The 16303-nt window shown below is 43.0% G+C and overlaps 1 protein-coding gene across 1 annotated transcript in view; it reads right to left on the reverse strand.

The window, feature by feature from the left end:
* Positions 1–16303, reverse strand: part of LOC134495737 (integrin alpha-X-like) — a 40558-nt gene that overhangs the window by 21388 nt on the left and 2867 nt on the right. Inside the window, exons 2-10 of the mRNA XM_063301363.1 lie at positions 9062–9182; positions 8828–8922; positions 7830–7894; positions 7207–7321; positions 5998–6125; positions 4884–5032; positions 4648–4801; positions 3062–3200; positions 2037–2125 (exon numbers count right to left, since the gene is read on the reverse strand). Of these exons, the coding sequence (XP_063157433.1) occupies positions 2037–2125; positions 3062–3200; positions 4648–4801; positions 4884–5032; positions 5998–6125; positions 7207–7321; positions 7830–7894; positions 8828–8922; positions 9062–9182 (1055 nt within the window). The remainder of the gene's footprint in view (positions 1–2036; positions 2126–3061; positions 3201–4647; positions 4802–4883; positions 5033–5997; positions 6126–7206; positions 7322–7829; positions 7895–8827; positions 8923–9061; positions 9183–16303) is intronic.

The following is a 16303-nucleotide window of genomic DNA, read 5'->3' on the forward strand; positions in this document are numbered from 1 at the left end:
GCATGTATTTACAGCAGTTGCAGTGTCCTGGGGTCACATGATCACCATTTGCTGCTTTTCCAGCTGGCTTCCAACAAGCAAAATCAATGGGGGAACCAGATTCACTTAACAACCATGTGATTCACTTAACAACCATGGTAAAGAAGGTCATAAAATTGGGTGTGGTCACATGATGCCTGTCATGATCGCCGTTGCGATGTTTGTGACATCGTAACGGCTCGCATGACAAAGCATGGATGCGTGTCAATGGCTGGAGAGGTGCGGGCGATAAACCGGACAAAGAAGGTAATGGGGTTGGGAGATCTACTGAACAAACAAGGTCCCATCGCCCGGTAATCAGCCGTTGACGCCCCTGATAAAGAAAGGATCAGGGCGAGGTTTGGAAAGGCGCGTCCGGGCTTTCGAGGAATATCGAGGTCTAATCGCCCAGTAATGGACCATTACCTTGCAGGAAGATAAACAGGGCGATGCCCGGGGCGAATGGGGCTGGACGACCTCTCACCTATCAAGTCTTGATGGCCTGTCACTCCGTGGAACTCGTGGGGCACACCCGGGGAGTGTGGGGGTGGAGCGCTGTTTGGCGCGAGACTATTTAATTCAATTTTTGGCGCGCTTCCCTCACTTTCAGCTTTTTACTGGTGTGCATTCTATTCTAAATAAAAGCCAGAGCTTAAACTTGATTTAGAGTCTGAGTCTTTTATTTGGTCGTAGGCATTCCTTACAATGCCTCACTCAGTGACCACATCACTTAGTGACCAAAGTTCCAGTCCCAACTGTGGCTGTAACTTGAGGACTATCTGGAGTTCTATTCCCTAAGGTAGGGGTGAACAAATCATGAGTTTCCTGTGGCCTCCAGTAGCTTTATTTTCAGCTCCCAAGACAGGCAGGGCAACATTTTCAACCCTCCCTTTTTTTCTTTGGATTTAGAGGAGTTCTAAAGGTCAGAATGGGTGCTTAAAACATCCATAAGCATGCCTTAAAATCACAAGTCTCTGCTTTGCAGCCTGCTATTTTCTTTTTAAATATTACTAAGCCTTATATTTCTACAACGTACACTGAATTAGTACTGTACATGGTAACTGCTGTGAGAAAAAAAATTATTTTTCTCCATGCTAGCTGGGGAATTCTGGGAGTTGAAGTCCACACATCTTAAAGTTACCGAGTTTGAGAAACACTGCTATATATGTTTCTAGTGGAAAGGACATATGACTCTCTCTGCAGAAGAATGGCTAATTAAGTTGTGGGAGGACACCTCCATGTCCAAAATAACTTCGTATCTTAAAAGTAGATCTGACACAGAATTGATTTCAACTTGGAAACCATTTCTAGATTATCATTCTATATATGGACTCATACCACATCAGAAATTTGGGTGTCACTTAACATAAATCTTAGTATTCTAACTGTATAGCTTCTGTCAAACCAGAATAGATCTCCAGTAGCTTGAATAGAAGTTATTGTAACTTTCAATCTCATTTTATGATTCATACTCTGCTGACTACTGCTGCTGCTATATATATATATATATTGCTTGGAGTTTAACAATGATCTGCTGTTTTCAAAATTATATATTTAGTCATTTAAAACCAGTTTATGAAATATAAAAAAGTTTAACCTACTTCTAAGGTTCCCCATTTATTCATCTTGTGTTTTATTCTTATTCTTATTTTTGTTTTTCTCCTTTATTCCTTTATTAGTCTATCCTTTTTTAATGTTTAGAAAAATATAATTAAATAAAAAAATCCCAAAGCCTCAAATAAATCAGGACAGTTAAGTTGGACATGGAAGTGTTTTTTTGCAATTCTGTCCAGGCAGTAAAAAGTTTCTCATTTCCAGGGCCTGGAATCTCTTCCACCTCTCAAAAAAATTCCACAAATAATAGTAAAAATAGTTGTGGAAAAGGTTAGTCAGAAGGAGTTGAGCATTCTCTCCAGCAAAAGAATCATCATTAAAGCTTCAGGCTGATATAATGCAAAGATGCCACCATGTCGTTCTAACTAAGGTGCAGATCTAATTAGATGGATACATCTACTCACCGGCGTAAGAAGGGAGCTGAATCCACCTTGGGAAAGTTCCTTCTGGAAAGAACTGCCAGGAGAGGCACCAGGTGATGTTCCAGAGACCCCTTTTTCAGGGAAGAAAAATGATTAAGGCCAACAACTGGCAGCAGCGCCAAAATACTTGAATTTTGCCCTTTATAAACCAGGTAATACATATATGCAGTTTTTGATGGCATCAGTGGCACCCACAGGCTCCACTGCTTTGAGGCACGCATGTGATGCCATGATGCATCTAGAAAACAGAGCTGCACATCACACAAGCTTTGCCCTTTGGGGCATGTGTGCAATGTGACGATGCTTATGAAAAAGGGGTGGGGCATGCATTACGGCAACACAGTGCTGCTTGCACTACTCTTAGACCCCTCCCCCCAGGAAACTGCTGTGGAATATAGTTGCTTGAGTATCAAAGAAATCAATGGAATAGCGACATCGTCTGCAGCGAAGGAAGCAAGTGTCCTTGTCCCATCATGAGCATGCTGTTTGGTAAATTTTTTAAGTTTATCCCCAACCGATCCTCTTTTTTTATCCTTCCTAGCTTTGGTTTTGACATACAGGTAATTCTTTGAAGTTCTGACGTACAGGTAATTTCTTTAAAGAAGAAATTCTTTGACATTATATGAAGTTATGCCTCTCTAGCATCCAGCTGCTTACAGTGGCAAGTAAGGATTGTATCTGCCTCAGCTGTGTTTCTTAACCTTGACAACTCTAAGATGCCTGGACCAACTCCCAGAATTCCCTAGCTGGCATGCTGGCTGGGGAATGCCGGGACTTGAAGTCCAGGCATCTTAATGTTGTCTGGGTTGAGAAACACTGCACTACAGCAACTGCATGTTCACCATGATTTTTGCAAGAAACAGAAGAACGTCAAGTCCCAAAAGATTAGTGCTTCCATGAGTTTGCCAGTAAAAGGAAATTTGGGAATTAAAAAAAATAAACCACCCTTGGAAGAGCACCAGAAAGAGAGTGAGTAATTGGGAAAGGATTGCAGCTTGATTTCAAACCTTCGATAGCAAAGATCTTATCCTTCAGCTGTTTCTGAAGCTGATCAAGTCCATCAAAACTTGCCACAGGAAAGACATTTTCATTCGATGAAGCGATTCTGCGCAGCTCATCTTGAGCCGTCAAGAAATTTCGACCAACCTGATACATACAAGAGGGAGAGAGGGAAGGAGGGATAATGCGAAGAAACTTGTACTAACCTTCCAGAACACCACATTTCCTTCCCTTTCTAGCTGTCAATGGGGCCAGTTTCATCCAGGATGTTACAGGGACTTGCAATTGACTTCCAGTGAATCTTCCAATACTGTATATTGTCCTTACGTAAGTCCGAAGTCAAGCAGAATGCAGCAGAAATATTATTTATCTTGCTTTTGGCCTTATAACTTTGAAAAAGAGCTACTTTTTCTATAAACGTCCTACCTAACAACGGACAAATGTGTGTGAAAATGGGTGAATTCCTCCCTTGTACTAAGCCATGGTTTGATTTAACCAAGGTTTGCTGAATACACCACAATGGTTGGGTTCACAGAACATGCTAAGCCATAAACCAGGAGCACATCACTCCCACGGGCTTGTGGGACGAACCATGCTTTGTGCAGCATATCAAGGGCCATCCTCCAAAAGTGGACAGTGACAAGATCCAATTTGGGGGGAGATTTCAGAGGTTATAAGAAGTGAAATTGCCCCTAAACCCCTTCTCTACAAACTCCTAGAAATAAAAATAAAAAAGGGTTGAAACGTTTGACCACTGTTTCAGAGCTACAAAATAGATGTCAGTGGGCCACAGGCAGCCCCTGGACCACAATTTTTGCCTTCCTGCCATAAACTATCATTTGTAAATCTCAGAACCTGGATTCACATCTTGCTAAACCAACACATGGCTTGTTTGGTTCTGGCTTAGTCTAATCTGTGAACTCTGCCATTTTCTCCCTCAGCTGCCAAAATAAATTCACCTGTATCAGGTCCCATGCACTTTGACTCTTGCGCCATCTCTGACCTGCTAGACTTTCCCACAAGACTGGTCCTTCAAACAAGCTCTTGAGCTTCCCAAGTTCTTAGACCAACCTTCCCCAACCTGATGCTCTCCAGATAGATTTCAACTCCTAGAATCATTAACCAGCAGTGGCAAAACATTTGGAGAGCATCTGTTTGTGCAATATTGCCTTGGATTCTTTGAAAAAGCTCCTGAGGTTGGTAAAATTTTGCCCACTGACCTGTAAACACTTTCCATCCTCCCTTTGTAGACAAGAATGCTCAGTATTTCATTTTTAATACAATCAGATCTTGACAAGATAGCTCCAGTGACTAGAGAACTCCTGTCTCTGTCTGTACGGTGCCATTACAAATACCCACAAGTTCCTGCTTGCAGTCCACCCAGAGCAGTTTTTCCAAACTTGGCAACTTCCAGGTATGCAGACTTCAACTCCCAGAATGTTCCTCAATGGCCATGTTGGCTGTGGAATTCTGGGATCTGAAGTCCACAGCCAGCACGGCCAGTGATGAGAATTCTGAAAGTTGAAGCCCACACATCTGGAAATTGTCAAGATTGGGAAACATTGATTCAGAACCACACCATTTCCCTGCATACCCCAATGGCATAGCGGATTATCCCTTTTTTATTGGCAGCTTCTGTTGCGGTTTCAAATGTGGTCGTTTGGTCGTTGGAGACACCATCTGTGAGGACAATGAGGAGTTTCTTGCTGTGAGGGCGCATGCCACGGCTTGCTGTGAAGACCTGATCACTGCAAGGAGAACCACAACTGAGTGGGTCTGTAGGGCCAATGGGAGACTTTCCCTTTCCCCCCTCCCTTCCCTGGTACTCACACCACAAAGCGAATGGCAGTAGGAGTGAAGGTGTTTCCTCGGGTACGAACAGTACCAAGAATAACTTCTTTTACCTTCTCTCTAGTTTTATTATAAAATGTGAAATCAAAAACAAGGTAGGGTTCAGACGAGAACTGAACCACAGCAAACTGGGGACGGAAAGAGGAAAAAAGGATATATATATAAAAACACGTTTTTAACATTCTGTAAGACAAGAAAGAAACAAGAATACACAATAACAACCCAAAACACATATATTCAGTCATAGTTCTCATACATCCTTAGATCTGTCAGAATTAAGCTATTGTTATTAACATCACATATACGTTCTTTCAGATCCAGTAAAAACCCGACTTATCCCTCTGTGAATTTAATATTAAAATTTTATCAGTGACTTTAATGCACCAACTGTCCAGTGACAAATTAACAAGGAATTCCCACTTTCGAGTAAGTATTGACTTAGCAGCTAAGACTAGAAATATAATAAGTTTCTTTTTTGTTTAATGAAGAGCTAGCATCCTTAAAAAAAGATATTTAATAACGCCAATGATACAACCTCTGGTTCTCCTGCAACTGTTATGGGATCTATAGATCCACACTGACAGAGTTTGGGGAAACTCTGGCAGTTTTCCAGTAATCATGCCTCATCTTTCTTCTTGTAACCTGCAACTGTTAAAAATATTACCACAGAGGAAATCATGTAGACAAGAATTCCTCAATCCACTCTATGTGTTAGACTACAATCTGCCTCACTTCCAGGATGTAATGCCAAATATAGAAAGTCAACATGGAAAGCCATAGCCCAACTAAGTGGCAAAGAATCAAAGTTGCTCAATGGACTGGCCCTGACCACATCCTCCAAAGAGTGGGAGGAGTAAAGAAGATTTCAATTTGCACACACATGCAGACACAAAAGAGGAAACATGATTGAAGATTAGGCCCCAATAGCTTTAAAAACAAGCCTTCAGATTTGGGCTCAGAACATAACTAGCCAATGTTTGGTTGCATAGAACAGGTCTAAACCAAAACTTCCACAAAGCCAACATGCAGCTATACCATAAACCAGTCAAAATTATCAGCCACATGCCCTGCACCCCTGAAATCTTGCTCTCACCTGCACATCCACCCCCGTCACAGAGTCCATCAGCTTCAGGAAGAAGTTCTGCATGATGTAGAAATCAGAGTTGCGAATGCTCCCAGAATCATCATACAAGATCACAGCATCCACACCAAATATGCACTCTGGATGGACAAGAAGCAGGGGAGCTTGTATGAACCTAGCGCTACTTAGCAAGTTATCGGACTTTGGTGAGGAAATTTTCCAGTGTTTCCCATATGCTTCCCTCACTGCAAACAAAATTAATCTCTCTGCTTGATATAAGGGAAATCTCCCACAAAAGAGTTTATATTTAATCCCTTCTTCCCTATGATTACTTCCCAAGTGGAAGCTAACATCAACATTAGCTCATATCAAGGTTACGATACAGGTCGATTATCTCTATAGTAAAGGGGTATTTTTATCTTCCACACACCCTAACTCTTCATTACATTCCTGCAAGCCATGCGCATCCAACCACACAGCCCGGAGGGACGTACCACAATTCTCCATGATAATCTATGCATGATGGCCCCAAAGGCAGCCGATTTAAGCATCATGGGAATGTAAGCCACTATATATGGAGAGTATATGACTGGCAAAGACTGATTTAAGGTTTCCAATTCTGGGCTTCAGCAGCCACTCGATTCCTTCCAAAGTCTTGCAAAAAAGTGAAACTGGCATGCTCTTCTTGAAAGGGGATGTATCATTGTTGAAGAGACTCACATACTGAATTTCTACCTCTGAGGTAATGCTTAAACACCACAAGGTACACTTCTAACACCTTCCAGTAGCTCCAGGCAGCATTGTGAGTGCTGGGAATTGTCGCCTGTGAACATTTGAAAGGCCAAATATACCACACTTAGGTAGACTTCAAGGAAAAATATAAAGCAATCTTTGTTTAAGCAGAATTGTATGCATACCTCATCTTTTTCTCCTTGACTACACCCCAGCCCAGTTTCTTGTCATGGCTGGCTCAATCAGGAACCAAAGTGAGGCAGCTGCCTCTAGTAATAGATTGTGGGTGTCACAAGGGGTCACCAATAATTATTTAATTTGCTATAGTTGCATTTTTACTGTTAAGGAGAGGAAGAGTTCCTTGCAAAATCTTCTGCCTTGACTAGTTTTGTGAGAGAGATGAATATCCTTTTTGTCCTGTCTTAAGTAGCAAAGATCTTGGCACAATCTAGCTTTCAGACCTAATGTGCAAACATCTTCTCATCTAACCTTGGAAAGCTGGCTGGATCTCCTTCACATTTCCATCAACGCTATTCAGAATATAGCAGATGCCATTCAGATAATCGAGCTGCCCACATCGTCGTTCCCAAGTTGGACCACAGGCCTGTGGGACAGGAAGAATGAACACTAATAGCCTCTTCCAACTTTTCAGCAAGAGTTCTCCATTATATACTCAGACAAGCTCACTCTCTCCTATGAGCAATGGGCATAAACCAACATAGACCCCAGGATTCATACTAATATTATTTTTATTGTACTTCTATTGTCTTTTTTAATTTTATTTGAGTCTTGTGAACGGTGAAAGGTCCCCTGTGCAAGCACCGAGTCATGTCTGACCCTTTGGACAGACACCGCTTTCATGACGTTTTCTTGGCAGACTATAGAGCGGGGTGGTTTGCCATTGCCTTCCCCAGTCGTCACCTTCCCCAGCAAGCCGGGTGCTCATTTTATCGACCTCGGAAGGATGGAAGGCTGAGTCGACCTGAGCCGGCTACCTGAGAGAGAATCCAGCTTCCGCTGGGATCAAACTCGGATCATGGGGAGAGTTTTGGTTGCAATACTGCCGCCTACCACCCTGCGCCTCATGAGGCTGTGATTTGAGTCTTACTTACTATTATTTTGGATTCAGATGCTTCATCAGCAGCCAGCGAAAGACCCAAAGATATCCTAGAAGTGTCTTTGGCATTTGAAAGGATAGATAAAAAAATTAGAGTTCGTCTCTATTTCACAGACTTCTCTCTTTCACACACAAACCTAATCAAGGTAGCCTTTTTTTTTTAAGAATATCTCACAAAGGATTTTGTTGGTCTTATTTATGGCTCAAATGCATTCTGCAACTTTGCCTGGCTGAGGAGTTTTGGAAGGGGTGTGTGGAGCAGAAGGGCGGGCACTGGCCCACGTGTGCATTGCTGTGCATTAATCTCAGGAATTGTTCAAAGCAAATGCTAATGACTAAGAATGTACTTTTAAATATGGTTTTATTATATTTCTAATCTGTCCAATAACTGACATTCTGCCAGTAGATTACAAAGGCAGCAAAAATATTAAAAAAACAAACAAATCCAGAAACAATGACATGCTGTTAATAAACAGCACAGTAAGACGTAAGAGTGGTAAAAAAAACATTGTGTCCTATTCCTGTGGAAGCATCTAGGCCTTTCTTATTCTTTGAAATTTATTCCCACCATAAGATCATATTGCAATAATTCCCTGTCCTTAGAGGATATTGAGGAAAAGGAGACTTGGATTCCTCACAGAAAAATCTCATAAAATACAATTCCCAGGATTACAGTTATACTGGATTCCCAAAGGGCAATAATTCATGTTTTCCTTAATCATGGTTTGTTGACAAATCACTATTAACTGGGTTCACAGACCTGCCAAGCCACAGAACATAATATACAAACTAAAATGGCTAGATTCATGTAACATGCTAACAAAAGTCAAACTGTATTATGGTTTAGTGAACTATGTAAACTCAGTAAACCTTATATAAAACTAGTTTAAGCTTGTAATGCCAGTATACTCCAAGAAATTCTCTTTTCTTAACATGAAATGAAAAACGATCAACACATGGGAGATTCACAAATGTGTTTTAGTTGACACTTACGGCGGAGGACAATCGGTTGGCATTTCTGTGTATCATACGAGCATTGGAAAAGGGAACCTGTCCGATTGCCTGCGAGGGGAGCGCTCACTACCAACCTAAAGGGATATTAAATAATATTCTAGAATTAATATTTAAATATTTAAATATTATTTTAGAATTAATATTCCCAGACATGCGGATCCCTTGAACAAAACAGAACAGAATGTTCTTAATGTAGGTCAGCTCCATGCTCACCAGGAAGCGCCACTGGATTTCGTCTGGATGACCCGATAGCCAAACTGGTCAGCTTTCTCCCCACGGAAAATCACAGGAGCCTCAGTATCAATGAGGCTAAAAGCTGAAAAGCACGGAAGGCCTACAAGAGAGAAAAGCAGCATAGAGAGTCCATAGAATCAATGCTAAGAGCATATCTGTTAGGGGCAGAGGCAGCAAGATGAAGGTGGTGGAGATAGAATGGGTGAATTATTCATATACTGACATTATAAAGATGTGGCAAAGGCTGTCTGAAATCAGCAGCACCAAAATGAATTGAGGGCACAGTCAGCTGAAAAATCCGTCAGTCGCATAAACAGGCCGAGATGCATCTGCAGGTTGGACCATCCTGAAAATGATGTAGTCAGAATGGAGGAATCCGTGGCCCATCATTCTGGGGAGAATTATAGCAGGGGATAGCTCTCCACCCTGCTTAGAAATTTAATGTGGGAGCAGCATCTGGTGGAAAGCTACTATTCTGAATCCCCCACTGGGTTCAGTCCCCATATTATTAATTATTATTATTTATTAATTAAATTTATGTCACTGCCCATCTCCCCCAATGGGGGACTCTGGGTGGTTTACAATAAAATAACACTAAAAACATAGCCATCTAAATTACCATTAAGATATAATAAAATGAATGAAAAATCCAAGTGGAGATGGAACACAATCACTAAGAGGTGCTATGGCGCCAGCCATCCCCAGGTGGAGCTATCGCTCTCCCCCTCCCAAGCAAGGCGGCAGAACCAGGTCTTCAATTTCTTCCGGAAGTCCGAGAGCGAGGAGACCCGTCTCAACTCCAAGATATTCCAAAGGGCGGGCGCCATTGCAGAGAAGGCTCGCCTCCTGGACCCCGCTAGATGAAATTCCTTTACTGATGGGGTCCATAGCATGCCCTCCCTGCCTGACCTGGTGGGATGGGCTGATGTAATGGGGAAGAGGCGGTCCCTCAGGTAACCTGGCCCCATGCCATGTAGGGCTTTAAAGGTGATAGCCAACACCTTGAATTGGACCCGGAAGCAAACTGGTACCCAATGCAGCTCGCGTAACAGTGGTGTCACATGGGCTGATTTTACAGCACCGGTAACTGTCCGCGTAGCCGCATTCTGGACCAGCTGAAGCTTCCAAATACTCTTCAAGGGTAGCCCCATGTAGAGCACATTGCAATAGTCTATATGGGAGATGACAAGGGCATGAGTGACTGTTTGGAGGGCATCTCGGTCCAGGAATGGGCGTAGCTGGCGCACCACCCGAAGATGTGCAAAGGCCCTCTTGGCCGCGACTGCCACCTGTTCTTTGAGCAGGAGTCGCGAGTCCAGGAGGACCCCCAGGTTCCGCACTGGTTCCGAATGGGGCAGTGCCACCCCAATCAGAACCAAAGATGACAACTTCCTGGAACCCGAGGGGGCATCAATCCACAGCCACTCTGTCTTAACAGGGTTCAGCTGAAGCCTGTTGTTCCCCATCCAGACCCCCACAGCCCCCAGGCACTTGGAGAGGGCAGCTACTGCATCACTTACCTCACCCAGGATGGAGATATATAACTGAGTGTCATCAGCATATTGATGATACCTCATGCCATGGTGACGGATGATCTCACCCAGTGGTTTCATGTAGATGTTAAATAGGAGAGGACAGAGTACCGAACCCTGCGGCACCCCACAACGGAGGGGTCGAGGGCCAGATATCTCCTCTCCTATCGCCACCGACTGGGACCGGCCCTGGAGGAAGGAGGTGAACCAGCACAAAACTACACCGCCCACCCCCAACTCCCTGAGCCGTCCCAAAAGGATACCATGGTCAATGGTATCGAAAGCCACTGAGAGGTCTAAGAGAGCCAGGATGGATGCACTCCCTCCATCCCGCTCCCACCAGAGATCATCCATAAGTGTGACCAATGCAGTCTCCGTCCCATATCCTGGCCTGAAACCTGACTGAAAGGGGTCCAGATAATCCGTTTCCTCCAGAATTCTCTGGAGCTGCAACGCAACCATTTTCTCAACCATATGCACCGCAAGTGATAAACACCAGAAAGCTGTCATACTCCACTGGGGGAAAACATAAGAGATTTTGCTAACACCCTCTCTGTCACAGAATGCTGACCTCTCTTGTCCCACTGAACCAGTAATAGCTGCTCTTCTGACTCAGACTATTTGCCACTTCAGTGAACTAGACAGCTGGGTAAAGCCCATAAACCAGAACAAGTTGCCGAAGGAAGGAAATAACCTTTATTAGTCCCTAGCCCAGGGACTTAGAACATGATAACTCACTGGGACTGAGTAATAATTATTTCCTTCCTTTGGCAACTTCCGTGCCACGAGATTTTGTGGTATGTCATGGTGATGAGGCCACGAGCACTTTTGGTATCTTTAAAAATGGAAGATACGGTATCAAGGTGACTAATTAATACAGCTGTGTGCTATTTGTAAAATCAGTGGTAGGTGACCAAGTGTGTCCTGCTGGTGGGCCTCCAGTATGAATCTTGGCCATTGTAAGAACAGAATATTCACTAAATAGACTTCACACTGATCAAGTCTGACTTCTGAGAGAACTCCTATATACTGGTTTGCTATAAGGCAGAATTAGGCAATCTGATGTCTTCCAAGTGTTCTGGACTAGAATTCTCATAAGCCTCATTCCAGCATGGTCAATGAGGGATTGTGGGAGTTGTAGTCCAAACTATCAGGACGGTCTTAGGTCACAGAGCTCCACCATGTGAGTTATCACACAATAAGAATTCGATCCTCTCTCTCATACACATCCTAATTGGCCTGTTATTAACCACAGTCAGTGGTTTTCCTAAGATAAAGCATGTAATCCAAATCTTAGGTTTACTACTATTTCCAGATAAGTTAACCAGAAATTGAAACCATGATTAACTGCTAGTTTTATATTCCAATGAGCATTAATTAGAAATGGCTGCCTAGGATTCTGATAAACCCCCAATAAGCTGTTGACCATGTTTATGATATCCTGCAGGATTTATTTTATTCCTCTAATTTATATGGCCACCCATCTACCCAAGAAACTTTGGGTGGTAAGCAAAATAAAAACAAAGGATTCCATTAAACTGGGGAGGAAAAAACCAGATAAAACCAAATGGTAAAATCACAAAAACACTAATCATATGCACCCATACTACAGCTCCCATAATTAATTTCCTAGTTCCAATGCCTGGGGGAAGAGCCAGGTCTTCACAGCCTTGTGAAAGGCCAATAGATTTGGGGCCACCCATACTTCCATACTTCTGAATTCTTACGAAAAGTTAGAATATAGTAAAGAAAAAGAAAAACATAAAGAAGTGACTTCCTACCTTCACCACAACTATAAACAATTTTAGTAAGTTATCACCTCCTCTTAAAATACAACAAATAATATCTTCTTCCCATATCCCATCTCTTATCTATAAACAAATCCATAAAGCATAGTCATTTCAGTTCTGGTGTCAGCAAAAGTCTGTTAAGGGTACCAGAAATATCTGTTTTAACCTTAATACAATAAACCAACTTTATGTTCCTTCCTTCTAACAATCTTAATCTTTAGTCCATTCAAATAATGTCATAGAACTTGATTTCTTTTCATATTTTTCTTTGTCCCTTCTCATGAGATTATTCAAAATTTTCACAAGCCTTTTTTGTAAATCCAATATAGGAAAACTATCCAGGTCACTCTCTTGGTTTATTGTTTGTATATCCCTTTTAATTATTAAAACATCAGCCGGTTTCTTTGGTATATCCAGTGTAACATCTCTTTCCATATCATTCTTGTAACCTGTCATTTGTAAATCCACTTTCAACTCAGTTTTGATCTTGTCAGATAAAACTTGTTCCTCTTCCATAACATCTTTTAGACACAGTCTCTCCATAGAGGGAGATGTCTCTGTTGACACTATTAACTTCAGTGAGTTCGTTTTTCAAAAATATCCTCCAATATGTCCAATATTAGAATATTTTGCTTCATTCTGTAATTGCATGGAGCAGTGAGGAGCAGCTGCTAGAGTACTTGTGGGTCCTCTCCTTGTCCAGAGAGGTTTCAAAAAGCTGGTCTACTTGCCAACTCTTCACTCTACCATGGTCATCGCCTTCGCTTTTCACGGACCCGTCTTCAGTCCACCATTCCTTCCTCCAGAAGCCCAGGACTAGGTGGAGCTCCTAAGTGTTCTTCAAGGACAGCCCCAAAGACAGTGCATTGCAATAGTCCAATTGGGAGGTAACTAAGACATAAGTGACCATGAGCAGGGCCTCCTGATCTAGGAATGGGTGCAACTGGTACACAAGTATTTGTGCAAAAGCTCTCCTGGCCATGGCTGCCACCAGCTCCTTGTGCAAGAGTCAGGAGTCCAGAACCCCCAGATTACACAGCCACTCTGCCTGGGGGAGTGTAACCACACTCAGAGTTAACAACGGAAAATCAATAAATCCAGGGGGCCCTAAAACCCACAGCTACTCAGTCTTGTCAGGGTTGACTGAAGTCAGTTCTTCCCCATCCACACCTGCATAGCCTCCAAGTGCTGGGAAAGCACCATGGCAGCATTACTTGGCTGGCCTGGGGCTCAGAAGTACAACTGAGTATCATCAGCATACTGATGCTTAACCCCATACCAACAGGTGACCTCAACCCAGTTGTTCCATGTGGATGTTAAAAGGAGCAGGGAGAGAATTGAGCCCTGCAGCACTGCACAGTGAAGAGGCTTAGGGCTGGCCTCTCCCTCCTTAACAACACCTCCTGGAATTGGCCTTGAAGGAAAGAGGAGAAACACTGGAGGACATTGTCTCCCAACCCACTCAACAGGTCCAGAAGGATACCATGATTGATGGTATCAAAAGCCACTGAGAGATCAAGGAGGGCTAGGATGGATATACTACCCCCAAAGGTCATCAAGAAGTGTGATTAGTGCCCATTGGGGAAAATGGTGGTATGTATTCAAGTTCTCTGGAGTGGCTAAAGGTGTCATGTGAATAGACCCAATAAAATGGGTGATATGCTTCAAACACTCAAAGCCTCCAGAGAAACTCATAGCTGCCTCTGGATGTATTGGGATACAAATGCTTTCACTTTTAGCATTTCAATTTAATTTCATTTTCTTTACCATGGAATGAGCTTTGTTTGAACTTTGATACGAAGATAGGGGAAGGTGGCTGTATTTTAACGTCTTCCCTTCCCCAACTTCCTTCACAAAATGAGATGACTAATCACATATTTTTCTTTTCCACAGATCTGTATCTCTTCTACAGCTGTCCTGGTGAAGGCAAACCATTTGATTCTACAAGTTTTTTTAAGCCCCTTATTTCTGCACATTTCAACACAAAATGCATCAGAAGATACATGGCTGTATGTTAGAAGGAGAAAATTCATTACTGTGAATAACTCTTTCATTTTCCTAATGATTCACAGCAGTTCTTTCTCAAGAAAGCACAGGGGTACTTTAGAGAAAGGACTGCTATGAATCATTTGGGAAAGCGAGTTATTCACAACAATGAATTTTCTCCCTCTAACATACAGCCATGTATCTTCTGATGCATTTTACATGAACCACCAGGCACCAAGCCCCCATGCTAGCTGTCTATGTCTCTGTGACTTTTCTGGAGCAAGATGCCCTCAGTGCCCCACTAGTGACCCATTTTGTGACCCATCTCGGTGACAGAAGCCCAAACTGATGCAGAAGACAGGCAGTGTTAGGAAAAGCAGAAGCTCAGCTTGCTTGCTCCAAAAAAAGAAAAAGGCAAGTAAATCTGCTGTTGCCCTTTGACTGCATGGATAATATAGATAGCAAGAACAGGACAGAACCAGAGCAACAGTCAAGGGAGCTGCAAGCTCTTCTCAAGGTCTGGAGACTTTGCCCGAGGAGACCAACACGAGGCCTTGGCAAAGAGCGGGTAACTGCATCACCCTCTTCACCTGGTCTAGTAAAAGAGAGCTCAAACACCAGCACTGAAAGAACTTGGACCACACCGGCAATCTTGCCCCAACCACACAGCCATTCACAAGTGAGCACCAAAACATGCATGTCCCATCATACATCACTTAAACGGCATGACTGCTCTGAACTTTAGGGACAAGTTGCATAATCTTGCAGGGCCACCATCTCCCTCCCCATATCTAGCATTTTTTTTCTATGTGAACAATTAAACAATTAAACTCATTTTAATTGAGGCAGCATAGAAATATGTTAAATGAGTAAGTAAATATTATTCAGTGAGACAGCTTGCATAGATTCCTCTAAAAAAATTTTTTGGCTGCTTCAGGTGTGGTACATACTGGAGTTAAGCCCAGGGATAATAGAATGGAATAGACATTTCAGCCTGAGGGATAATATTCTTGAATTTTCTCTTATGCATCAAAATAAATTCTCAGTGGAAGAGAATATACAGATAGTCCTTGCTTAACGACCATTCATTCAGCAACTGTTGGAAGTTACGGCAGTGCTGAATGAGGAGACTTACCATTGGTCCTCGTAGTTGCAGCCACTGCAGCGTCGCTGCAATCGTGATTTGGGCGCTCGGCAACCGACTCGCCATTACGATGGTCACAGCGTCCCGCAGTTATGTGATCGCCATTTGCAACCTTCCCTGATGACTTCCGATAGGCACTACATGATGTAGTGCTTAACAACTCTGGGTGATTTGCTTAACAATGGCAACCAGAACTGCCACTACCACCATCGTAAATCTGTGCAGTCACATGACATTGCACTTGACTATCATGTCACTTAGCGACAGAGTTGCCGGTCCCAATTACCATCGTTAAGCAAGGACTACCTGTATTAGTGAAATATGGCCACCCTCATCTCTCTTTCGTTCGAGCATGTAGACAAAAACCAACAGAAGGATTTTTGTGTATGTGCCTGATAATTTTACCACCCCTGCACGCTTTCAGAGGTTCTGCTCTGAAGAAAATGGGATTGCTGCTGCTGATGCCCTTATCGTGTCCATTGATAGCCATCCAGTGGCCCTTTTTAGGGTGACCCAGTCCCTGCTGTGGAGAGACAGGCCATTGGATCATCTGCAGGGCTGCTGTGAAAAATATTCAGGCTTTTTGGCAGAGAAAGTCACTCAGATCCGCTCCAAGCTGAACTCTGATCTGGCAAATCTGGCCAGGTGCCTGGGGCTCAGTCTTATGAAGTGATCTTGGATAATTTTGAGTTGGTGACACCTGAGGAAGGGGACAGTGTTATCTGCTCTGTTAGTTCAGCCACATCCTTATTGGACCCTGGTCCCTCCT

Source organism: Candoia aspera, chromosome 4, assembly GCF_035149785.1.
Source record: "Candoia aspera isolate rCanAsp1 chromosome 4, rCanAsp1.hap2, whole genome shotgun sequence".
Classification (NCBI taxonomy): Eukaryota; Metazoa; Chordata; class Lepidosauria; order Squamata; family Boidae; genus Candoia; species Candoia aspera.